Raw genomic sequence first — 25,387 nt, forward strand, 5'->3', positions numbered from 1 at the left:
TTCTTCGGGATGTTCAACCTGAACACATCAGCGCAGGCGAACTCTTGCATCGTGATCGGTTTTGCTTCGCTGTTCATCTGGCACGTTGTTCGCTTTTACCGGAACGTGTCGAGGCACCCTAGAGGTCCCTTTCCATGGCCTATTGTGGGAAACTTGCTTGGTAAGCGATAATCTTCACCATCATCGCACGTGGTAGCATTGAAAAAAAGAATACCGACAGAGTTTCATTCTTTGGTTCAGCTGCAACCGAATGTAGTTAGATAATGACATAAACATGATGACATAGTGATTTAAGCGTATTTAGGCGCACGTTAGAGAACCCCGGGTGGTCTAAATTTTCGGAGTCCCCCACCACGGCGTGCCTCATAATCAGAAAGTGGTTTTGGCATGTCAAACCCCATCATTTTATAGTGATTTAAGCGTATATTTAGTAAACTAGTTTTCTGGTACCTTAAGCAACAGTATTTAGTGCTACAGTTCAAGTAATTTAGCTTTATTAAATATCAAAACCCACATACGCCATTGTCTGTGCGTAAAATACCGTTAATCTGAAATTTCAATGCAAATTGGAAATTGTTATCCTGTGCTGAAAGCTGCCACTTGAAGCTTACAGACGCTATGTGAGCCATTAGATGGAGCTTCATATTTTGAACTAGTGTATTTTGCTTCCAAAAGCATTTGCTGAGGATATTTGTCTTATTGTGCTCGAGGAACACTATTAAAATTGTTTTGCATTGGTTCTGCGATGTCACGTCGCGCTCTAATACAGATATCGTAATAAGCCGCAATTTTATAGCACCAGTGATTTCTCTAAAGCAAACCAAAGTTTTTCAAGTACGAACTTACGTCACGAGGTCATAGCAGCGCGAACTAAAACATATACACAAAGAACGACACAGACGGAGGCAATCGCTGCCTTGAACTGCGCATTCGCTGGCTGCACAATATGGCCGCGCTCGTGAACACCCGACCTGTTTTCTCGTAATGGCACAGTCCACGTACGCGGATCACAAAGGCGCTCCCGAAACGGTATCCAACCCGTATATGAGCTCGTGTCAATAAACCTTACGGCAGACAGCTGGGCTAGCTGAATTTCTGATAACCGATGCATTTCCAGCGCTTCCGAAGAACGTGACGGACAAGCTGGCTCGTATGTGCGCCAGCCCTAAATGACAACAGGCAAACAGGACCTGTATGCCAAAAAAAAAGGAAAGAAGCACGCCACGCCTATCATTGCATGCACTACAGTGGTTGTATATAGCATCCCATTGTCACCTGGAAAATGGTACGTAGGCTAGACTGGGCGCTGCGTAAACGACAGACTCGGGGAACATCGAGTGCAGATACGCGCAGTAGCGGGATGCGGCAACTTAGCAGACCACTGCAGCAATGCGAGGCGCACCTATGTTTCAACGCATACGTGTTATGGGAAAGTACAAAGATGAAAAATGCACATTGATTCTTGAGGCTTACAAGATAAACAAAGAAATTGTGCGACAAATGTATTAGCACTGCCTCTTTCTCGTTGACAATGAAAGAGTGCGACTGTCTGCGTCAAAACTTGTGTGATACACATCGGTGACGACTGGCTTGACGAATGTGCCACGCTTCAAGGTATTTCGCCTGCTACCGCGTGCCACACGGGTTCCGGCATTTTAAATCAATTGATGACCAGCATCTTCCCTGCCCTGTTTTTTTTTTGTTCTCTGACTTTTTCTGGAATCACTGGAAATGTGTTACTCAGCGCGGCAGTAACATTCAGCAGCTGCCCCAACTTCAACCGAGGGAGCTCAGTCGGCCCGCACTCTCTATGTAAATATGTGTCAACGACACTCGTGCACCGCAGGTCAGCGGCAGACCTCAACACTCGCGACACACGTTTAGAACACTCGCCTCCAGAAACCCTGCACCCTCGGGTAACTGATGTACATGTAGATTTCTTCCTATTCTCAAAACATGTTGCGTGACAGAGAAGATAGCAGTGTAGCTAAGTTTGGCAGGGAGTGAAATATTCAAGCAGAGTTGCGCATTGTCTGCGCCTCTCCGAAAGCATGCGTCACAAATTTTTGACCAGCCGCGACCTACCGATCTGCTAAACTCTGCGGTGGCCCATTTGCTGCTGAGGTCTATTGCTGACCTCGAGGTCGCGTTTTCGGTTCCCAAATGCGGTGGCCACATTGAGACGAGGCAGAAAGCGAAAACGCTAGGGGCGTGTGAATGTTCAGAATTTCGAGTGCAGATCAAATGGTCCCTGCTATTCAATGCGTATTCGAATCGGAAATTCAGCGATAGAATTTACCGAACGCTTATTTTTTAGAATATAAAAGGAATAAAAACAATTATTGGAGCCTCCAAGTCGACAGAACGATGAATGTCAGGACTGTTCGCAATTATCCCGCTGCAGGATAGATGCGGCAGCTCCGCAAGAACACCATTTCCTGTCTGAGTGCAGAGTGCAGACAACTTCTGCTTGGTATTTTCCTGTCATTAAATAAGAACGGCACCCTGTAGGCAACCTATATTCCAATTAGTTTGGCTTCATCATTTGACCACTCTCACCATGTTAGGGAACGTTTAAAACAATGTGCGGTGATGTAGTGTGACACTTCTCTCTTTTCATCAAATACAACTCTAGACATGTGTACCTTGTGGCGTACCTGTTTCCTTGTTACGTTACTACTATTTCCATGGTTCTTCAGATAATCGAAACCCTATATTTGACAAATAAAGGTTTCTCAGTTGTCTGGACGTGTAATTGTGAACGGTATTACCCGCATGTGCCAATGTACACCTGTTAGCCCGATCTCATTAACTTTCTTACTTTTTTTTTTACTGACTGCGCAAACTTAATATTTCATATTTAATATTTCATTTCTAATATTTCAGAAATGAGAAAATATTCGATATTATATTCGATATTCGGCTGTCATGCATCTCAAATATTTGTATTACATTCGATTCAGAAGTTTCACTATGCGAACAGCCGTGCAGAAACGCTCCTTTACTGAGCTTAGTATACACATTTGTATGAGCATGCTTTTGTACTACGCGTTTGAACTATGTGTTAGTAAGATCTTGATGAGGGCTAGATCTTGATGAGGGCGAACTATGTGTGGGCGTGTTCTATGCGAAAGGTTGGGTTAACTGCGTCTCGAGATAGCCGGTAATAATGCAGCCTACGTTCACCTTTGTGTATGCTCATTGAACAAACACACCAACTAAGGTTGTCAGAATTGATCCCAATATCTTCACTATGGCATCTCACAGATGGATTTGCGGTATGCAGTCGAACACAAGGTCATTGCTCAGATTCGTGGCCATGGTAACTCCGACGAACGCGGTGTAATTCAACATAGTATATGTATAACGACATATAGTTCCACGTAAAAGCGCTTTGCGTTGTCGAAATTGATACGGCGAACTCAAATACAAGCACTATTGATAAAAAAAAGGATTCGTTTGCGCTTTACATCTAAGATATGCGAATAAACACATGGCTTTGCGAAAATAATGTACACCCGTGAGCAACAGGAGAACAAACACCCAACTTTTCTTCAAGGAATGGTTGCTCGTTGTTGAGAGTGGCATGTAGATACATGGTGAACGACGCTCCTGCTTTCTATTTATTTCGTGAAACTAGCTTACCATCTTCGTGTAGCTTCTATGGCCTCTCCAAATGAATGGTTCGTCCATTCATCAATCCTATATGGATGGATGGTTCCTGCGATAGCGTATCGCCTGACGCGGAAACCAATACAAATGATGAAAAATACAAATATTAACCTATATTTTGTTTTACCGCTTCTTTAATAATCCAGCGGTTGGAGCGAGGAAACACTTCAAGGAGAGTATCTTGGCATGGACAGACAAGTACGGCGAAGTATTCACCTTCTGGATGGGCGAAAAGCCTGTCGTAGTCTTGGGCAGTCACGCTATTGTTAAGGAGGCGTTCATAGCTAAGAGAAACTCCTTTGGTGGACGACCTCCTTGTAATATGGGTGAGTCTCTGGAAAGTTTCTTGTCAGGCTACTTCGGAATTTATTACTCGCACATTATGTGCTAAAAGAATTGCATACAAAGAGGATGGGCAAGAGGAGTGTCCGTCTTGCTCGTCGTACGTAGTTTCTCTGTGTGTCTTTCAGTGCCTGATCTTCGTTTACTGACATAGAATCACGAAACAGCAGTCCACAAGCTTGACCATTCAAAGTGGAAGTTTATTGGTTACGTAACATACTTAGAAGTGACATTCTCTGAAGTTGTGCGACGTTTCATCAACTTTGTGCAATTGTACACAATCATGTACATTTGAAGCCTGCAGACGATGAAGCCAAGGTATGTATATGGGAAGTTATTTGTCGTTTCATTTTAAGCATAGAAGCGATGAGCTGAAGAGAACCGAAAGTGGGCTGAACAACAGCTTGCCGCCGGTGGAAGCCGAACCCACAACCTCCGCATTACGCCTGCATTGCACAACCAATTGGGCTACGGCGACGGCTGTTCCCACATCCACATTCTTCGGTATTTATGTATGTGTACGAGATCTAACCCGGGGAGCATTAGACAGCGCCACGCATGACCTTAGCGTTGGATGTGGAACATCCTTTTCACGTAGGATGTTCCACAACCACCGCCAAGACCGTGAGTGGCATTGACTAATCTCCTCAGGTTTAATCTTGTTCACGCGTAATGCCGAGGTTGTAGGTTAGGCTCCCACCGACGGAAAATTGTTGTTTCGCGCGCATTCAATTTTCTCCAGCTTATCATTTCTACGCTTCAATTAAAACTACAAATAATTTCCCACATGCTTTACTTGACTTTGTTGTCTGCTCGCTTCAAATGGTTGCGGCTAACGAAAGTCGAGCCCCTGGGTTCCCCTGCATCCCTTTCACGATTACAAGATTATGTAAATTTGTAGCATACACCTTACAAATAACCTATTTTTGTCAACATTACAACCGAATGCAACCACAATCATTATACATACAATCATGATCACTTTATTTTAATTTTCATTGTTAGTCGGTACACTTTTTTTTGCGCGTGCTTGTTAGTGGTGTTTTGTTATGGACGTACGACTGTCTTTATAGGTTTAGAACTGACAGACGTGGAAAAAAGTGTATATTATAATGTGAACCATACTTCCTGATCTTTGTACACTATGTCGTGAAAAGGTAGAAAAAAACCTGCGGCACTACGCCGACCAAAGTAAAACTTAAAAGAAAAGAAGGCGTTTCGGCTCCGTTGTTGACAGGCCTTGTTGACAGGTTATATAAACACAGGTATTCGAGCAGTTTGTTTAAGTACTCTTTAACACGTGACGCAGGCAGCGTGCTTACACTGACGGCAGATTGCCATCGCTCCTCTTCAGAGTGTGTGGCGTAGTCGGAATCATGAGCTACTCAAGATAAAGGCTTCGAGATAGCCATTTGTTCCTCGTAGGGACACGTGCCTTCCCCCAGTCGATTGCGTGGCCGCCGAAACGTCTTCTTTTCTTTTAAATTTTACTTTGGTCGGCGTAGTGCCCCGGGTTTTTATCTACCTTTTCACCACATTCCATCCTGGCCAGACGGGCTTCCGTCAAACATTGAACGTCATGCACTATGTCCCTCAAACCTTGTCGTTTCATAAATTTCAGATTTTCTTTCGCCAATATATTTCATTGTTTAGAATGCGCAATAAACGGCGTTGATTTGCGACACTCACGAAACGTTTAGCCTCTGACATTCGAGTACTGCTTTACCCAAGCCACGCGTGCAACTTAGGATAAGTGTTTTCAGTTGAACTCACAAGAAAAGAACTGCGCAAGAGAAAGCAAAGCAAATTCAGCTTGGAAAGCCACTTTGTGCGCTATCTTCCAATGCAATATCTAGATCTAAATCTCAGGCATATTGGGGAGCCTAAATCGCAATGAAAAGTACATTAATGAAAAATCCCGCAGATTCCACGCCCTGTGGGTATCGATGTTGTTCGAAGCAGTGTGAGGGGAGCCTGCCAAAACAACGAAACGACCATGAGAGAACCGAAAAGTAGGCAGCTGTTGCAGGACCTACATGACACACATGCCATGACATTCATGTCATGGCGGAGCATTTATGTTCGTCATACACTCTTGTCATACCATGCCAGTTAGGGTTACGATAAATAAAGAGATACTGTCAAAGTGGCAAATGTTCGCCAAGAAATGCTTCGCATTTAATAAAGGCCTTTTGCGGGTTGCTCTTTAAATGACTACAAGAAAACACGCTTCGCTTGCAGGGGCAATGCACAAGCAGCAAGGAGATCATGACATCATTTTTGAAGATGCAAACCTAACGTGGAAAGCGCTCAGAAAAGTCGCGTTGGCTGCAGTGAGGTAAGGGGTATTCCCTAAAGAAGGGTTCTCGTTATAGTTAGACGATGCTTAAAGTGCATCTATGCCTTTTGTAGCAATAGATCGATATGATTCGTTTTTTTTCTTTGAATTCCTGTGTGAACATGTCGACATTTCTTTTTTCATTCTACGGTTGCAGGAAGCATACCTCTAGCGAAAACCTAGAAGTACTCTGCTGTGACGTCGTCGATGCCTATGTGAATTCGTTACATGGCGAGATGGTTACAGTAAAAGCGAGAGATCCTCTATTGTTCATCATTTTCAACATAACGGCGGCATCGACATTCAGCACAAAGTAAGAACAGTCTGTTCAGACCTTTGTTTTCTATTTTTCACGGCAGCCACAGTCAATGTTCGATTGTTTAATACTAAATAGCGCAAAAAGCTACTCAAAGTTCGCATATATATTTATATATATATATGCAGTTAAAATAGGCTGCTGCTGATGTATAAAGATATAAGCATGCATGAACAATCAATTTGCACCGTAGAAGTCTGTACAGCCTGACGTATAACCACAGAGGAACCTTAAATTCCTGGTGCCTAGCAGAACAGCAAGATGCAAGCGGTCAGAAGAATACAACGTGAATTATGTATGAAAGGGAATGCGAAAGTATGGTTCACAAGCAAATATTCGAAGACTGTTAGAGAACCCTAAAGCTTGTGACTAACATTCCCAACCACCGACGGTCTCCTTGGAAGTGTGTAATTAAGTTTGATTTATTAGATTTTAGAGAGGGGCGAATATAAGCTTATTCGAACGAGAACTGAACATGAATAGAAAGTATCGAATGTCGAATCAAATCAACTGCAGAATAGTGCGCATTTGAACTGTGGCCTGTGTCCCTCCCTTCGTCCTGTTGTTTAGCGCTGTTTACTGCTCGAATCAAATATCGAATAGTGGAATGCCAGACGCATATATTTACAACATAAATACTTATTTTGGCTCAAGTAGGTACCATGCATGTGCTGATTAGCGAAAAAAAAAAAACCAGCCAACTATACCGGACGATTATGATTTGTTTTATATGTAAGATCGCTAATTGACATTAAATTATCTGCAAGCATAGCCTCTCAACATCTTTAAATCCTGGTTGCAAACAGTCTTTTCAAGAACGAATGGCTGCTGTATTAACTAGGTTTGTAAGGACGCTAAATAAAAGGTTGGCAAAAAAATCAGAAGCTCTGGAAAAAGAAAAAAGAAAGAAAGCTGCTGAAGGACTTGGTGTGCCACCGAAACACGTAAAAAAGCCAGTTGCAAGGAATATGTCACTTCTAGCGTAAAAGATAAAACTGCTACATGACTAGAACGCAGGAAACGCTTAGTGACCGACTACAGGCAAACAATCACAGGTTGTCACGAAAATTTCCGCCGCTAAATTGAAAACAAAGCTTATATTAACCAGAGTAACTAGTTCGGCTTGTTGGCTGAACCTATTAGAGGGCTACAGCGCGAGAACCAACGGGGACAAAGGAGGCACACAACGTACACAATGACAGCGCAGTGTCTGTGCACTTTGTGTGCCTCCTTTGTCTCCATCGGTTTCCGCGCTGCAGCCCATTAACCATTTTTTTTCTGCACTGCTCCAAAAGCTTTTGTCATTGTTCCACTTCTGATAGCTTGCGGCACTTTGTTTAGCAGGTGGAGAACAGAACAGTAGCCAGACTTTAATTGTCGGTTGTTGCGAAACGTTTGGGTGCTTTCTATATTCGAAAATGCCCACCAGTTCATTTTTCTAATACGAATAGCTAGCGTGTACTATTCGATTCGTATTCGAAACTTCGAATAATCTCCCACCCCGATTAGATTTGATAAACCCTGTTGCTAGGCTAATTCACTCATTATATCAGGGAAAGAAATATGGCACATGAAAAACGCGCGTCAGGAGACCAGGCGGGTTATACTGTAAGTGTCCGCCTAGTGGACATGTCCATTTCGTCTGCTGCTGAACTGTTGATTGGCTCAATGTGCGTGTCTCCTGGTTACGCGTAACCCAGCCCAACCAATTTTGACTTTAGCAGCAGATGAAATGGACGTGTCCACTAGGTGGACATTCACGGAATACCACCTAAGGGACCATATTCAGAAATCGATACAGAAATCCTGATAATTTTCTACTAACGCGTAAGCATTGTTTGGCCCGGCTGTGACTTCGTTTTACAGCGGAGCTGCTATACGCTAGGTCCTGGTGGTTTGTGTGCGTAGGCAAAAGCGTAGCTAAAAGATGTAAAGCATAAAGCAAAAGCGTATCGTCGGGTATGCCCTAAGTTCGTTGCATCGCGAGAAGTGTCAAAACGTATTGTGATAAAAACGCAATAAAAAATCAAAACCGGAATAGACACTCATTATTATGGACTGTGGTTTGACGTCATGGGCTCCATAAGGAAACTACGTAACCTTATATCAGTTCCCTTGCACCTGTGCAATGGGTAGGCCGCGTACGGTGAGGTCTGCGGAGGAACAGTGTGATTGCGAAGAACACCGCCGTGAACAGAAGCGAGAATGCGCGCGGCAAAGGCGGGCGGCACGTGATACGGACGAAGATCGTGCCGCAAACACCAAGCGTATGCACGTTTGGTTGGATCACCCCTACTAACGTCACTTCCATTGTAATTGTGGGTGATTTCAACATAGAGCTGTCTCGGCCAGACGGAACGTGGTTCGTGCCGTTTCTCTTGGAAAGGTTCGACATTCAATCATACAATGTTACACAAACATTAGTGTAACCAGGACGCACCATCGGTCGTGTGTAAGCCTCACATTGGCCAAAAACTTTTCCAGCGTCGCCATAGAACCACTGGCCGTATATCATAGCGGTCATAAAGCGAGAGTCACCTTGGTGACCAAATAATAAATCCACAAAAGCAAACAAAGGACGTTTAAAAATAAAAAAAACAGAGTGTGCAATTTCATAAAGCAAAAGAAAAATCGTGAGAAAACGAAATTCTTTGTGGCATGTGTCTATTATTTTCAATCGATATATTTATTATCAGCATAGTTGTGCAGTCTCACTGGTCATCCTCCTTCACAAAGTGGGAAGGCTTTGAATTTTTGCTTAGTTTTGCTTACTCGCTTTTCCTAGCTTATGCGCGTCTACTCTTGGCCTTTTAGGTGGGAAAATATGCGCAGGTTTTCGTATACGGTTGTCCGATTGTTTCGCCCCGTCCAACCCCTTAAATTCAATCGCACCGGTTGAGCCTCAACGCCGGGCACCAGCGCGCCACGACGGAGTGGAGCGGTCGAAAGGGAATCCCAGCTGTCACAGTAGCGCGTAAGGCGTTGCATGAGGGGAGAGTGCATGATGATGATGATGTTAGTGATCTAAGGAAAGGAAGGACGCTTGATTCTGCAACCCGTGAGGGAGCACGGCGAAGCCTCGAGAGTGCATCGCCCTGATGCCACGTCACCCTCGCAGTCGCTCTCGCAAACCCGCGTTATGCGAGCGTTCCTTGACCGCGAAAGCTCTCGCCTGCATTCTGACTGCACCACGCTAAGGCCCAATGAAAACGCGCCAGCGTCTCAACACGCTCGCTTGCCGGCAAGGTATTCACAACCCGAAAGACGCTGAGCAGCGTTGAAGTGGACATTCGGCCACCCCAAGACCTCAAGTTGGCCCACCCCCAAATACCAGGTGGCCCACGTTCAAATTTCACGTTGGCCCACTACCAAATTTAATTTGGCACCCGTCCAAATTTCAAGTTGGGTCATCCGGCATATTTCACATTGGCCCACTGCCAAACTTAAGTTGGACTACTCCCAAATTTTAGTTGCGCCCCCCCCCCCCAAATTTCAGTTTTGCCCACCGCCAGATTTCAACTTGGCCCACTGCCAAATTTTAGTTGGCCCACGTTCAAATTTCAAGTTGACCCACTACTAAAATTTCAAGTTAACCCACACCCGAATTTCAGTTAGCCCACCTGCAAATTTCAGTTGGGTCACCCCTACACTACGCTTCCCTTGCATTTTCAAGGAGCCTTATGTATCTCTATAGGTATTCGCTTTTTATCCTCTTGCTTAAAAAAATTGCTTATAGCGTAAAAGCTACCAATCATCTACATTTACACTATCATAACGTTTAAATGTCTTTGAAAATTACGCATATTTGTGGAGAATATACTTTTCACGGGACAGGGCTAGGGGAACTCGCTCTGTCCTCAAATATTATAAAGTAAAATTAAACTAAAATATTATAAAATAATATAAATATTATAATATATATTATGTATTATGTATATTATATATTATGTGATATCTTTTCAGAAGCTTTATATTTATAATATAATATTATATTATAAATATAAAGCTTCTGAATAGATGTCACATCACCTAAGAACAAGGCACACAAGAGCAAAGGGAACAAACAAAAGAATAACGAGGAATTCAAAGGGAGAGGAAAATTAATTCTGACAGAACACTAACGCGAACGTGTAAACAAACACGAGTCTGTCTAAGCAAACACGACGACGTTTGTTTACACCGCAAGCTCGCAGGACTTAAACAATGTGCAGTAAGGAGTTTTTACCCTATTTAATGGTTTGCTTGGACGTTAATTTCGTCGTTGTTTCCTTCAGGTCAGCAACGTATGACATTAGCATTTTACGGTCCAGTTCATTTCAATCAGTTGCCGTTTACAACTTTGATTAAATCTGTGTACGCTGTGACATTCCTGACTTTGTGAAGCTGAAATGTTCAGAAATTGTTTGTACAAGAGTTTTCAGCAGTGGTCCGTATATCGTAGCACGTGGTCGGCGTAAAATAAGATAAAAAAACAGTCGGGGCAGCCATCTTTTCAATGCACCGCGCGTCGCAGCAGACGCAATTTGACACGTTGCTGTCTCTCCCTGCTTAAAGTACAGAGAACTTAACCTTTGACCATACAAACAGAGTTAGTGTTTCTTTTACGCCGAACCGTAACTTGCTAGCTCGGGAAATCGGCGGTGTTTGTCAGAAGCCGCGAAGCATGTGAACGAAGAAGGTACATGGGCCTCCGTACTGGCTCCGGTTTGTCTGCAACTTTCGTTTGCGTATTTAATTAGCGCTACGGGCAGCGACAGCGCAGAAATTTTGAGGACAATAATTGTTAAGGGTCCTTCATATATTTGAACCATCACTTTGAACTCAAAGTCTGACAAGCATGTGCCTGAAGTTGCGCTGCTGAAATGTTTTCTATTATTTGATAAGGAAAAAAATTATGAAGAACCAAACGTGCTTACTATTCAAGAATACGTTGAGCATGCATACGGAGGTGGTTATTTGCGGCACTATGTAGCAGTCTGTTAAGGCCCGTCCACGTTACTGGCACGGCAACTCGCCGCACGCCGTTTGCCGTTCGCGGATCGCCGAACGGCAAGATTTCCGTGCCGTAAAGGCGATGGGCCAGGGACGCATTTGTGCGGCAGCTGTACAGCGAAGTGGCCACTCAGCGACCGAGGAGTGGTCGCGACGGCAGCCTCACCGCCACTGATCGCTCGGCGGCGCCCAATATAGTCACTAGGGCTTCTCCGGTTCACTTCAGAGCTAAAGCTAACGGCACTTCGGAATGAATCACGGACCCTTAGAAGCTGTAATATTTTCTTACCGCTATTGTCGCTCTTCGCAATTATTATACATAAAGAAGAAAATGCGCTAATATTAGCGGCGCTGGTCGTCTGCAGTCGGTAGCCGTGCACTGCAGCTGAGCTCTACAAGTATCGGAGCTCTCGTTCGTGTTTAACGTTTGGCAGTGGATATCATTTTTCATAAAATGTACATACAATTCACGCATTACTTTACCTAGCGGGAATGAGTGTGCTTGGAACAGAAGCTGCAGCCTATGTTTGCGTCGCCGGTGGCAGAGGCGCGTATCTTCACGGTCGTCGATTGGTCCGTCGGTCGTGCGGCGGGTGGTGCGCTGGCCGAAGTGGAGTCTACATTTGAAATCTCTCGCGCGGCAGACGTTCTGCGGCCCTGGAGGCCGGTTAGCCGTTGCGGCATGTTTTCCGATAGCGTGGACGTGCCTTTATGAGACGTGCTCCCCCTGAACACCGTGCTTTACGCGTGCGCGGAAGCCAACCGGTACTTTGAGAGCCATTTCCTCAAGTAACGCAGTCGGAACCCCGTGCAGCGCCTGCCACCACCTCTGATCGCAGATGCTGCGACCAGAGGCGCAGCGTCTCAAAGTCCTGGTTGCCGCAAGGGAAGAATACGTGAACGCTATCCTTACCACTGTGCCAACATGCGGTACTGAACGGTACTACCCTGCCAGCGGTAACACCATACTGTACCACGGAGCGGTTGCACGCGGTCGTGCGACCCTTATATTGAAAGCGATCTGATTTGAGGGCACAGTTTAGAAGGGCCAACGGCTCGTAGCTTTGCGTGCGCTGTGTTCTCAACGCCTAGTTTGTGTTAAAGTGATAGACAGCATGAAGGTCACTTCACTTACTGCTGCCACCGCGATTCCTCACGCCAGCGTTTTGACAAGTGTCCGCGGTCATCGAGTGCGAAGTGTTCATGTTTCCCTGCGCGCACTGACACTCTGCTAGGTAATTTAGATAGCGAATGTTTACAAGGGGCATTCTGCTCCGGCGGCTGCTGCGTATGGCGCAGCCACGCCAGCCCTGTTTTGCATGCGATCTGCGATGCGGACAGTGCAGGCGTCTAGGCGCACCTAGGGCTGATAGCGTTGTGTGCGCTATAGCACCCATACGCTTTCACGTCACCCGGGTTCACGAACTGAAAAGTCACTGACTTTTTTGACACTGGCCCTCGTCTCGACACCGAATGCCAGTGCTACTCGAAGCTGCACAATCTATATGCCATTTTAACAAAACTTATTGCTGAGCTAGTTGGCTCAGGACTTACCTCCGTATTCAGAAATGTCTCTTGAAGCCCATGCTTGACTTGACAGACGCCTGATGTGAACGCGCCCAAGACGCCCATTGCGTTTTCTTCGGTGCATTCACGACAGGCGTCATTTCATTCAAGTCAAGCGTGGTCTCCAAGACGCATTTCTGAATATGGAGGTTTAAACAAAGGTTACGGGCGCTAAGCAAGGACAGAGTGATACACAAACGACACATACGGGTGCCAAAGGGTGTGTCGTTTGTGTCTCACTTCGTCCTCGTGTGCTCAGCGCCGCAACCTTTGTTTTTAAGCCATGTGCCACTGTGTTGTCGTATGTCTGCCAGAGCAGTTCTCCATACTTTATATTAAATAGTGTCATGCGCGCGTTCCTTGACCACGCAACCTCCCTCTCGCCTGCGATCTGACTGCACCTCGGTAAGGTTGAATGAAAACGCGCCAAGCGTCTCAAGGCGCTCGCTTGCCCGCGAGGTATTCATAACCCGAAAGACGCTGAGCAGCGTTCAAGTGGACATTCGGCCACCTCAAGCTCTCAAGTTTCACCCCAAATTTCAGTTTGCCCGCCCTCAAATTTCAAGTTGACCCACCGCTCAATTCAATTTGGCCCAACCCCACATTTCACTTGTGCCAATTAACCCCGTATTTGGAGTAGGCCCACCACGAAATTGAAGTTGGTCCGCCCCCAAATGTAAGTTGGGGCATGAACTCGAAGGATGCTCAGCAGCGTTCAGTTGTACATTGGGCCACCCCAAAATCTCAAATTTGCCCACATGCAAATTTCAAGGTGGCTCACACTCATATTTAAGCAGGTCCCCTCCAAAATTTCAAATTGGCCCAACCCCGCATTTCATTCGCGCCAAACCCAAATTTCAAGTCGGCCCACCCTCAAATGTAACTTCCGCCACCCCCACCACGAAATTTTAATTGGTCGACCCTCACATTTCAGTTGGCTCACATTCAAATTGCAAGTTGGCCCACCCCCAAATTTCAAGTTGCCCGACCCCCAAATTTTCATTTGACCCACCTCAGATTTCAAGTTGACCCATCCACAAAATTCAAATTGTCCCACCCACAAATTTTAAAAGCGTTACGTTTTGGGCGAGTTGGTTGTACATGGTTCTTATTAAACTTTTGCGCGTACAAAGACAGGACGTCGAACGAAGAAGGGACACACAACATGCGCATGTTGTGCGTCCCTTCTTCGTTCGGCGTCCTGTCTTTGTGCGCGCAACAGTTTAATAAAACCAGAAATTTTAAGTTGGCCAACACCGAAAGTTCAGTTGTCCCACCTCCAAATTTCAATTTGACCAACCCTTCAATTTCAATTGGCCTAACCCTACTATAAGCTTCCCGATGCACCTTCTAAGGAGCCCTATGTCTATGGGTATGCCTTGATTCGCTTGTGGTCTTCCTTGGGTCACGTGATATTTTCTGTAACCCACAACGCGACCTTGAAACGTAGAGTTAAGGCTTTCACCTTAAACAATCATAATAAAGCAGGATATCTTGTAACGTGTTTGATATACTCGATAAACCGCACATGCCTGTTCTAGAAACGACGCACGGCAAGGATAGCCATATAATGTCTAAGAATTTGTTTTGCTGGACTTGGTGAACTCATGTGTGCGTAAAAAGGTTCTTCTGTGCGATCTTCGTTTGTCTCATTACAAATAAACTCTCCCTTTCTCTTTTCGGCGGTGTTTTTATAGCGGTCCTTATCTTACGTCTGCAACTGAATTATTCATAATTATTTATTATTTCAGACTGCAAGTAACTTTTGCGTTAGAGTATGTATCAGGATATTTCTATGTATGGCTTTTGTTTTTTGCGAAAGAAATGATATGGACACTCCAGGCGTATTTTTCGCCGTCACCGTGATGTTCCGTATAAAGTCCAGAGGCGATAACACCGTCGCCTCGCGTCAATGCACGCGTCGCATGTCATATGTTGCGAGTGAAAGCGCACGAGGAAAGCCGACGATCGCGGCTCAATCTGACGCGCACGAAGGAGAAAGCGGAGAGCTAGCGCCAGTGGCGTAGCTAGGTCGTCTGGCACCCGGGGCCCATAGGTCTTGTGTCACCTCCCCCCCGTTTGTAGACGAGGAAGGTCAGGATATCAACAAGTTACGGGTGTCTTCAAACGTATATGACACCACCCTCCCCCCACTGGCCCCTTGCACCAGGGGCCCACGGCCCCCCGGCCCCCCCTTGTTGCTACGCCACTGCGTCTGGCACCCGGGGCCGATAGCTCTTCTGTCACCCCCTCGCCCCCCCGGGTGTAGTCGAGGATATATCGACAATTTTCGGGCGTCTTCAGACGTGATTGACACCCCCCCCCCCCTACTGGCCCCGTGCGCCGGGGGCCCACGGCCCCCCAGCCCTACCCGTTGCTACGCCACTGGCTAGCGCGCCGTCTTCTGTCGCGCGGAAGGCCATGGGGTGAAGGGGGAGGGGGAGGAGGGCCGCTGTTTTCCGGCAGCAACTGCGCATTTCGCGACCGGTGCGTACTTTGCACGGCCGCGCGCAGTCGCGTGCGCCGTATCTCGAAAGGTATCTGCAGACAGCTCATACCTTTGTGCGCGCTGTGTTGCAGCCGCTCTCGCGTTGAAGCGATAGACGGCATGAAGGTCACTTCGCTCGCTGCTCCTGCCGCGCTTGCTCACACCACCGCTTTGAAAGTTAGTGTCCGCGCACATCGATTGGATTCTTCATGTTTGCTTGTGCGTGCTGACCCCATGCTTGTTAATTCAGTTACTAAGCGAATGTTCCAAAGTTTATACGGCCGATAAAACTACCATCCTCACTTCGTATAGCTGTTTACTAATTTGCTGTAGCAATCGGTGGTTCTCCTTTCGGGCAAACTGCGTTTGTTTTACAGTGAAGCTATTAATTAGCCTCTAGTTGGTGGCGATTTTTTGTGCCCGTCAGCAAAAAAAAATACCGAAAAAAAGTGCATATTTCTTTTGGAATCAGGCATACAACATGCACCTCAATATTCATTTCAGTAAAGAAAAGCACAAAACAAGCGTCAAAACCACACGATGGATGATAAGGCGCCCGTGAACAATGCGAGACACGTTCATCCTCCCCGCTTGTCTTTCCCGGTAAAGGTTGCGGTTGCCTAAGCTGCTCCGGTGGGAAAGGGGAAACAGCAGCATACGAATCAGTGAGTGCCGTTACCGAACTTTATATATATATATATATATATATATATATATATATATATATATATATATATATATATATATATATATATATATATATATATATAAGAGTGAGGCCTGCCTCGCAACTTGTTTAATTCCCAGCAAGACCGTTAGGGGTAGACCCCGCAAAATTAGGACTCCTGGGGAGCAGAGTGAATACGATGAGCGTTGAAGAGTGCGAAATCGTAATGCTCAACAACGGTGTCGTGCTAAGACTAGGCAGAACGGCATCTGAGTGGTTTTCTAAGAGCTTCGCTGGGAATCCACTTTCGCAGGGTCGGGATGGCGAGTCAATTTTTTACTTCACTTACTTTATTTCGCCAATCGCCATCGCACTTACGCATAGCGTGCGAGACCTGCCACTAGGTGAAGCTCTTCAGATATCCTTAAAATCTCTCTACCTCATTCATCTTTATTTCTGTTAATACCGTAAAGAAATAAGCGGTGTGGGCAGTAACAACTCCCCTGGCACCTTTAGATCGGTACGTATTTGTGGGGTTATACATCCTCATTTTAATTCAGGTTCGACGTCAACAGCCCGGACTTGTTGCAACTGGCCAACATAAACCGAGGCCTGCCCGACATGTCTCCGCTGCAGAGCGATATTGCCCCGTGGCTTGGTGTCTTGCAGTGGCGCCTGGAGAGGTCCTTTTGTCGCCACATGAATGAACTGCTGGCCCTGTTCAGCCGCCTGTACGACAAGACCAAAGACGAGTATGTTCAGGGTAAGGGAAGGTTGCCAGATCTTACGGCTTCACTCTTAGTGTTATTCTGTCTGCACGGGGTCAGTGCAAACTCTGGCGTGGCGGTGCAAAACAGGACTCGGAGCATCATGGTCATGCATGCATTGTCCAATTTTTGGTGGCATTGACCCATACTTACTAGAGTGTCCTGAGATTTGCTCAGAATGTACAGTAGTAAGGAAGCGCAGGATGGCCCCACACTCAAGTTGTAGAGCCAGTTTGTTGCCGCGAAGACATTGGACATGTAGGAGAAAGGTGCTTCGGCTTCTACTGAAGTTTCTCCGTGATACGCCTTGGAGTGTGAATGGTGAGGGATGCGGTTCGACGGGGATTGAATAATGGGCAACCTGTGGCACTACGTGTCAAGTTTCTTGTGGTACCGGATGCTGGTTATGTTACTAGATGGACTATGACGTCCATAAGACCGTACTGCTTTTGACAGGTGGTGGTCGGGTGGAGCAATGGCAGGCAACTTTTGCAAGGATAAGTCTACCTGCAGCACGCAACGCTACTCCTCCTTTCTCCCCCTAATTTGCAAGTGCGCATCTCTGCATGCCACACTTTTCCAACTAGAGGCGGCACCGTTCGTTATTCAAATGACGAAGAAGTGCAAACTGCACATTTTAGGTAAACACTAAATTTATTTTGTAATGCCACCCGACGCTTCGCCAATTCGACACCGTGAGTGTATTCCTTTCACTAACGGGAAACCAAACGAAACCAAACATGCTTGTAGCTCGTCTTTGCAGGTGATTTCATCATGAATCGGATCATGAGCGCATGCACCCTCTAGTCTCGTACCAAATCATCACACATTACAAGCTAACCCGCAGAACATACGCACTCCACAGAAGTCACTATCTAGGTAGCAGGAATGATTCCTCTGAGCCCTAGAAGTTAATACATTCCCCCACCCAGCTAGAGATCACCTCATAGCCCTCATACACCTTTCTGCGCAATGCTGGCACACTGACACTCCTTATGCCTTTATCGAGAGTAGACGCTGCAAGAGAGCTTAGCAGTCTCGCTCGTACCATCACGTTACGTTACTGGCACACACCACAGAAGTTTATACACCACAGTCGTTTATACAGCCTCGACCCATCACTGAAACTTAAATTACTAGCAAAGCTTTCACGACGTGACGCAACACTGCCGTGTTTGCTGTGGGTAGGAGTAGCATTCACCAACTCCTACGCGTACAGTTATCGTATTGGAATGGTGGGCCCACCAACGTTCACTAAGTGCAAGTGTGAAGAGGCCATCAGTCATCTTCTGTGCCACTGTTCTCGCTTTGATAACCAACGTCAGACTCTCCAGTGTGCCTTGAATAGACTAGCTGACATGCTATAAGCAAAGATCTTGGGAGCCTGGCCTCACAGTTAATTAGCCCAGAAAGCAGTTTCAGCGCTTCCTTACTACCTGAAGGCAACAGACTTGAGTGCCCGGCTATAGACATCCTACACCTAACTTAGTGCATGTGAAGGTGCGGTATAGGCTCATGTTTTCTCTCTCTTTCGTTCAATACTCGTTTATCTCCCCACGTGTAGAGTAGCAAACTAGACCCGGTCTGGTTAACCTCCCTGCCTTTCCTTCTTCCTTACTCTCTCTCCCCCCCTCTGCGCAATGCCACCTCTGCGCAGTACCCGGGACCATAGTAGGGGGTTGCAGACAGGCACCATTACATACTCCGAACCTTTATCAAACCAACGAGCTTTGGAAGAGAGCCTTCGCAAGCTCCGATCTCGAGGATCAGCAACGGCTGATTGCGAGGGTGTCCGGACACGGCTCGAGCTCCAAGCTGTGGAATTGAGGACGCCTCTCGAAAGCTTCAGTTATCTAATAAACATGTTTATTCTCTCCCTCTACATTACGAGAACCACGTCTATCTTTCATTCCATAAGACAGGCAACCAGGGCTCGCATGTGACGATTGCAAAACTGACTATCCAGTAGTTTGGCAAACTGCCTTGCGGAGAGGCTAGCTTTACAATTTTGAAAGGCTTAATTGGGCTCCATATTGAACTTTCAATCCGCTGGCTCGAGGGTAGAAAGCTCATTTATTGCATTGTAGTCGGCTTCACCTAAAAGTGTACACAACTTTCCAATAAAGCCAAAGGCTTCTTCAACATCGAATTTTGAGAGAACGCCATCGGTCGGCCGTTCTTTAGAATCGTCGTCAGAGGTGTCTAAAATTTTGTTCGCCTGGTACTTTCATTGGACTTAAAGAACAGTGTGTACTATCTATTGCTTTTGATATGCTGTATAAGGAAAACCTTTCCGCACGGTGCTACAACATCCTTTGCGGTTGTGGTCCCAATATCTTTCATAAACCTGAACGTTAAAATGTGCGACAGACAGAGAAGGACAGAGAACTGAAGCACTTTTTCACGTTGAAGAAAGCGCGAACACGTCAGAACCTGCCCATGAAAAGCGGTGCTGATCAGGTGTAGGGCAAGGAAACCTCTCTGTTACAGTTTAGATTTTTTATTTCTTAGCCTCAGGGATTCACTTGGTTTAGCGGCGTTTCACGTCATGTCATGGATCAGGCGTGAGAACGAGAGGACCTCAACGGACCAAGCTTGAAAACACTGCCGAGGAAAGCGTCAGGAGGAGGGCATTCGAAGATCACTGCATACCTCTTTCACGCCTATTTGTGATTCCTTTCTCTGCAGGGCTGACCAGCTGCAGCTTCTGCGGTCATTTACTTTAGTGTAGAAGTGAAATAGAATTTGTTTTCGTGTGCGTGTTCGACGTCAGGAATCCAATCCAGCGATTGCTGCCATGGTGTCGAATCTGCACTGTAGACCTGCTACACTAGGCGGCCTGTGTGGTGCCATGGTCAAATTTGACGACCGTTATTACATGGCTGAATAATTGCGGCACTAGGCTGATTAATGCGCAAGTCAAAACTCACACGCTGAAGGTATCGCGATTGCATGGGAAGAACCTTAACAATTTACATAATTTGTTTCCCTAATTCTAAACGTTTTGCGACAATCTTGAGTCAGTACGCGACAAGAATATCGAGAGCCTTCCGCTGATGCAGTGGTTGCTCTTATATTATATTGCATTATTCGCTGCATCTATTTTAATTTCAGTGAAAATCTCTATTTCCACTGAATGCGAGCGTTCGTAAAACACGAGGTATGGATATCACGTCGCACAGCCGAATATTTCCTTTTTTTCTATTTATAACAGAACAGAATGAAAAAAGCTAAAATTATAACGCAGTTCTGTAATATGCCTAGTAGTCTTAGCAAGTTTAAGTTTTTCTTATTTGCCCAGTCCACAGCACGCTGCTATTACCCAGCGCTTCGTCCGTTTCCTTGCGTCTGTCCTGTCTCTTGTCGTTGTTATTCGAGTGTTATTCGTTGTTATTCGAACACGCGTTGAAGACCGCACACGGTATTCCATGCATGTTCAAGTCTATATCAAAATTTTTGCGTTCTCTTAAATCAACTTAGATATCTCACAATTAATGCGAATACTGGGCGATGGGCGCAGGTAAAGAACTCAACTTCGTGCATGCTATTTTGGCTGCCAGAGAGGAAGCCATCGAACAAGACAAGAACGACGCTATCTACTTGACCGAAAGAAACATGATGCAAATTGCGCTGAACTTATTCGAAGGTAGGTGTGTCTCCACGTGTCTACGCAAGGTAAAGATTCTATGACTGAGCTGCCGTTTACAAACTTAATGGCGTAGTTTGATTTCTTTTCTTTGTTTGTATAACGATCTCATTTAAGAACGTTGGAACAGCTAGTAGGGTCCTTGCAGAAACATTTAAAACTACCTATGGTTAATCCTTTAAAAGAATGCCTTGATTCGGCTATTGTAATTTGAACTAGATGTTCCTTCTGCATTGAAAAGAAAGCTAAATTTTAAAAGCAAATCAATAATGCGAGTTAATAATTATTTACGGATAATTTTCATATGGAAGTCCAAAATGAACTTGTTGCCAGGTGACCTTATGTAACGAGTGTTGGGGGAAGGTGGTGTATGAGAGGTGAGTGACTGAAGAGAGCGTGTGGAAAAAGATTGGATTCCACAAGTTTCTTTTAGTTCTATAGAACTGATACAGGGCCTGTGTTAATGTTTGCGTGGGTACAATAATCAGCTTCACATTACGCGAAGACAATTCTTTCTCACACCCACCGAGTCCTTAATGTTTTTGAGACAGTTCAGTTGGAGTGCCCGTGCTTTTGAGCCAAACTGGTGTACAGATAGAAGGCATATTTTGCACCCATGATTGTGTCCTCTTTGAGCATTTCTAGAAACACTTATGACGTGTTAGATAACTTTACTGAAGCTCCAGCACTGTTATTACTCCACAAATATTCAGCGCTCACAAAAACTCAAACTGCTGAGCACTCGAGATGACTTTTCAGCGGGATTGAAGTTGATTTCAGAATTTATCTCTAATAGGCAGCTCAACATTTTTACGGGAATGTTGAGAGGATAGACAGACTGTATTTACAATATATATACAGGCAGAGTCAATACGGTTAAGATGGCTTACCAGCAACAACCCGCAGCAGTCAGCGTCTCGCGATCTTCTTCCTTTCCCTTCTTTTATCCTTCCGTAACAGTATGTCATATCTACGTTGGCGCTGCGTATAATGATCGTATCTTTAGTAGGGTACATTAAGAGATTTTGTCCCACCCCCAAATATTACTTTAGCACCATCGCGTGAAATGCACTGTACTTATTATATATGCCGGTGTCAAATATTTTGAGTGATGAAGAACGCTGAACAGTGGCAGTATTGTCATAACCGGAAAAAAGGTTTAATTGTGCTGTAGTACACTATCTATATATTGCTCATAATATAAAACGTGCGGCACAAATTCGACTCCTGGAGTGCTTGTTGCCATTCGCCGACCGGCTTCGGTAATATTATGTGCAACGTACATGAGAATAGGCTCGCATCTACTCTGAATAACAAGTCTATCGTAAGAATGTATTTGTGAATATAAACTGTATTTTTTCCCTGAGATTGCTGATGTAAGTTACATAAAAAGATAAGCTCTCTATAGGTGTGTCTCTTACGTCTTTATTATTGTTCACATTGCTGCTCAAAAAGAAGCCACATCGTTTTCGTTAGTGCCAGAATTATACTGATTAAAAAAATATAAAAGTATTGATTGATTACATGCAGCGTCCCCCCCCCCCCCCCCCCCTTCTTTTTTGCTTACAGCCGGCTTAAACACTTCAGTGAGTGCCGCTGACTGGCTGCTTCTTGAGCTCGTGCGCAACCCGGACATCCAGAGGAAAGTCCAGAGTGAGATCGACACTGTGATTGGTGCGTGACAGTATTGTCTGTTCATAGTGTCAGTAAAAAGATTTTACACGTTTTACTACACATCCTTAAAGAAAAAGAAAACCAGTGGTTGTGTCAGAATTCGTCAAACTATCAATTATCAACAGAGTGATGTCACAACTCTGGTCTTCGTTCATTAGACGGACTCGAAGTAGGCGCCGTCTGTCTAAGAGATTTTGTGGCCGCATTACTCATGGCCAAAGTGCACGTTTGCCCGTATGTTGGGGCTCAGGCCATGGACATGGTAAATTGCACTTGTGGGTCACTCTACAAGAAGGACAAGATGTGTAATAACTGCCATGGACTCCCCAAGGTTTTTTTTCCCCCAAAGCACTCGTCATAGCGTTCGAGCCTCCTTTGAAAAATGAGAAATACTTGGGTTCAATGGCGGATGGGGATTTTTAGGTCAGCTTCTTGAATGTTTGGTGCTTGAGCATTCATAGAGTCTGCAACAGAAATTCGCGAGAATAGTGGCGTGCTTGAGGTGCATCGTAAATGGGCAGTCCGCTAGAATTGCGATTTTTTTATTGAAGTGAATATTAGGAGAGGTTGGCGCCTTTATGGTGGCACCGGCTACTCCTTGTCGCTTGGGAAAGGAAACAAGTTTGCGTAAAAAGGTAGAATAATGACACGAAATATGGCATTCAGTAGAACACTGGATGAATAAAAAATATCAAAGTTGTGGCAAACCGTAAGCTCGGGTTAGTATTCAAAGACTAGGCACTAGTTGTCAACTGTGAGAAGGCTCTTCCTACAGGTGAGAGGCGACCAACCAAGGAAGACAGTGATAGACTGCCCTTCACAGTGGCCTGCATCCTGGAGGTCCTGCGACTGTACCCTCCCGCCCTGCTGGGGTTGCCTCGCCGAGTGCAGAATGACGAATGGCTAGGCAAGTGCCCACGTATGCATTCAGAAATACAGGAGTAGTTGATTGTGCCTATGTGATTTGCGGTTATAACAATAACAACAGAATAAAACCGACGCTCTTGATATTCGCAGAAATGTCTGGGTGCTTAAATTGCTCTGCAGTACTACCCCAGCATACACATCTCCACCCTCCGCGTACTTCGTCATAATGTTCTATCGTATCACTACGATGATGTACTTAGCCGTCATGTAAACATACGTTTAAAGTGAACCGTACTCAGCTTACTCAGCCCGGTCGCGGAATGCGCAGTTGCAGCCAGAGCACAACGCCACCCCTCCTCCCTCCATCCCTCCCTCCCTTTAATGCTTTAACCGCCTGGCCACAATCATCAATCGCTCTGAATCTCCCTCAGTGCCCAATTTGTGGCTTACCGTTATGCCACGATCGCAGGCATGTTTATTTCGAGCCAACGCCTACTAATTGGTTCTTTGAGATGACCGGCTTGTACGTCATGTCACAGAGCATGGTCTAAAGCACGTGTGAGCCGGCCAGTTGCCGTTCTTACACATACTTTTAATTATATTTCGCGTGCTTCACGAGCGGGAGCGTGCCATTTCCACCCATTCAGGCGCTGTGACTGCTAACACATTGAGACGCTCTGTTCGACTGCACCACCTTTGGAATCAGGCCACATTCCCCAGTCTTTTCCTCTTAGCAGATAACGCTACGAAAGTGCTGTGCAGCATTTTATGCCTGCAAGATCGGTCCATATCGTAATGAAACGGGCTGTAACATGTCTTCGCCGTAGTAATAAGACAAAAATGTCGCAGTTTCACCGGAAGGACGAAGCATCAATTGCCATAGCAAATCGTTGGACACCTATGCGAAGTAGAGACAGCATATTTATCAACCGTGTAAATTTGTAAACATTCGTGGACTGACTAAATTAACAAGCGTAGTGTTACGCGTGCACAGGAAAACATGAACTAATCTCACTTGATGACCGCAGACACTCGCTGTCGGACCATCGTAGAGTGAGGAAGAGCGGCAGCAGCAGCGAGCGATTTTTCCTTCGTGCTGCCTCTTGCGTCAACGCGAACTAAGCGCGCAACAACTGAATCTACGCGAAGGCATCAGCTATATCGGATCGGCTAGACTTCGAACCCGCCGCAGATTGCCTCTAAGATAGGCCGCGCGCTACTGCGCTCAGCCGCGTTATGTGTCGCCGTAACCGACCGACAGCAGAAATTCGCCTGGAGTGTCCATATAATTGCTATCGTAATAGAAGAAAAGCTAGCCATCGGAAGAATCTCAAGTGCCCTAATGTTAACCTATGGAAGTTCGTGCACAAAGTGCAATAAAACACGAAATTAAACGTCCACGCGTCTTAACACTCCCATATATGCAAACACTCAGCGTAAGTAGAGATCGCAAAAAACTTACAAACTAAGTCAAACTAATTAGGTTTGCACCCGCAAGAAAAACGGTTAAGGCCGTGAGAGCACATCTCTTTCACGAAGAATAACCGATGGCACTGTTGACGGAAGTCGTACTTTGTCTTTGCAGGCGGTGTGCTAATACCCAGGAACGCTATTGTCCTCTACAACATATTCAAATCTGGCCGTGACCCGAGCTTATGGGAAGATCCATTATCCTTCAAGCCCCAGAGGTTCCTGGACGCTTTGACGGGTGCGCTGTCCACCAAGGACAAATCCGCGCTGCTGTCCTTCGGACTGGGCGCCCGACGCTGCGTTGCGGAAAAGCTCGTGCCCACCATTCTCTTTTACGTTCTCGTCAGGCTGATGCAGCGCACGACCTGGAGCCTGCCGCCTGGCGAGGTTTACGACCCCACGCGAACCGACGGCACAACACTGCTGTTGGCACCGGCAGACCGGCGTGTAATCGTCGCCAAGAGAATGAAATGAAAATACGTCGTTTACAGAACCTTATTGTGTGCTGTGGTGGACGAACCAAACCTGAATGGCATATTGATGTGCTTGATTGGTACCTCGGCTTCTGCTAGGCCGTCCTTC

At 45.8% G+C, this 25,387-nt stretch overlaps 2 protein-coding genes across 2 annotated transcripts in view; one reads left to right on the top strand and one right to left on the bottom strand.

The window, feature by feature from the left end:
* The window catches only part of LOC135910800 (steroid 17-alpha-hydroxylase/17,20 lyase-like), a 74,871-nt gene extending 61,588 nt beyond the window's left edge, over positions 1-13,283 (bottom strand). The window contains exon 1 of the mRNA XM_070535616.1: positions 13,215-13,283. The gene's annotated coding sequence lies outside the window, so the exon portion shown is untranslated. The remainder of the gene's footprint in view (positions 1-13,214) is intronic.
* On the top strand, positions 1-25,387 carry LOC135911586 (cytochrome P450 1A1-like). The gene is made up of 9 exons (XM_065444228.1): positions 1-160; positions 3,819-3,998; positions 6,256-6,352; positions 6,510-6,665; positions 16,942-17,144; positions 20,669-20,794; positions 22,364-22,468; positions 23,244-23,375; positions 24,921-25,387. Exons 1-9 carry the CDS (start codon positions 10-12, stop codon positions 25,277-25,279), a joined length of 1,509 nt encoding a protein of 502 aa, XP_065300300.1. The 5' UTR covers positions 1-9; the 3' UTR covers positions 25,280-25,387.

The sequence above is a fragment of the Dermacentor albipictus genome, chromosome 1, assembly GCF_038994185.2.
Source record: "Dermacentor albipictus isolate Rhodes 1998 colony chromosome 1, USDA_Dalb.pri_finalv2, whole genome shotgun sequence".
Taxonomy (NCBI): Eukaryota; Metazoa; Arthropoda; class Arachnida; order Ixodida; family Ixodidae; genus Dermacentor; species Dermacentor albipictus.

What these genes read in the sequence shown, in the direction of transcription:
- LOC135911586 (XM_065444228.1), top strand. Translation starts at nt 10, where the DNA reads ATGTTCAACCTGAACACATCAGCGCAGGCGAACTCTTGCATCGTGATC. An exon ending in TATTGTGGGAAACTTGCTTG is followed by an intron (nt 161 to 3,818) that starts GTAAGCGATAAT and finishes TTAATAATCCAG; the next exon opens with CGGTTGGAGCGAGGAAACAC. An exon ending in TGCGCTGAACTTATTCGAAG is followed by an intron (nt 20,795 to 22,363) that starts GTAGGTGTGTCT and finishes TTTTGCTTACAG; the next exon opens with CCGGCTTAAACACTTCAGTG.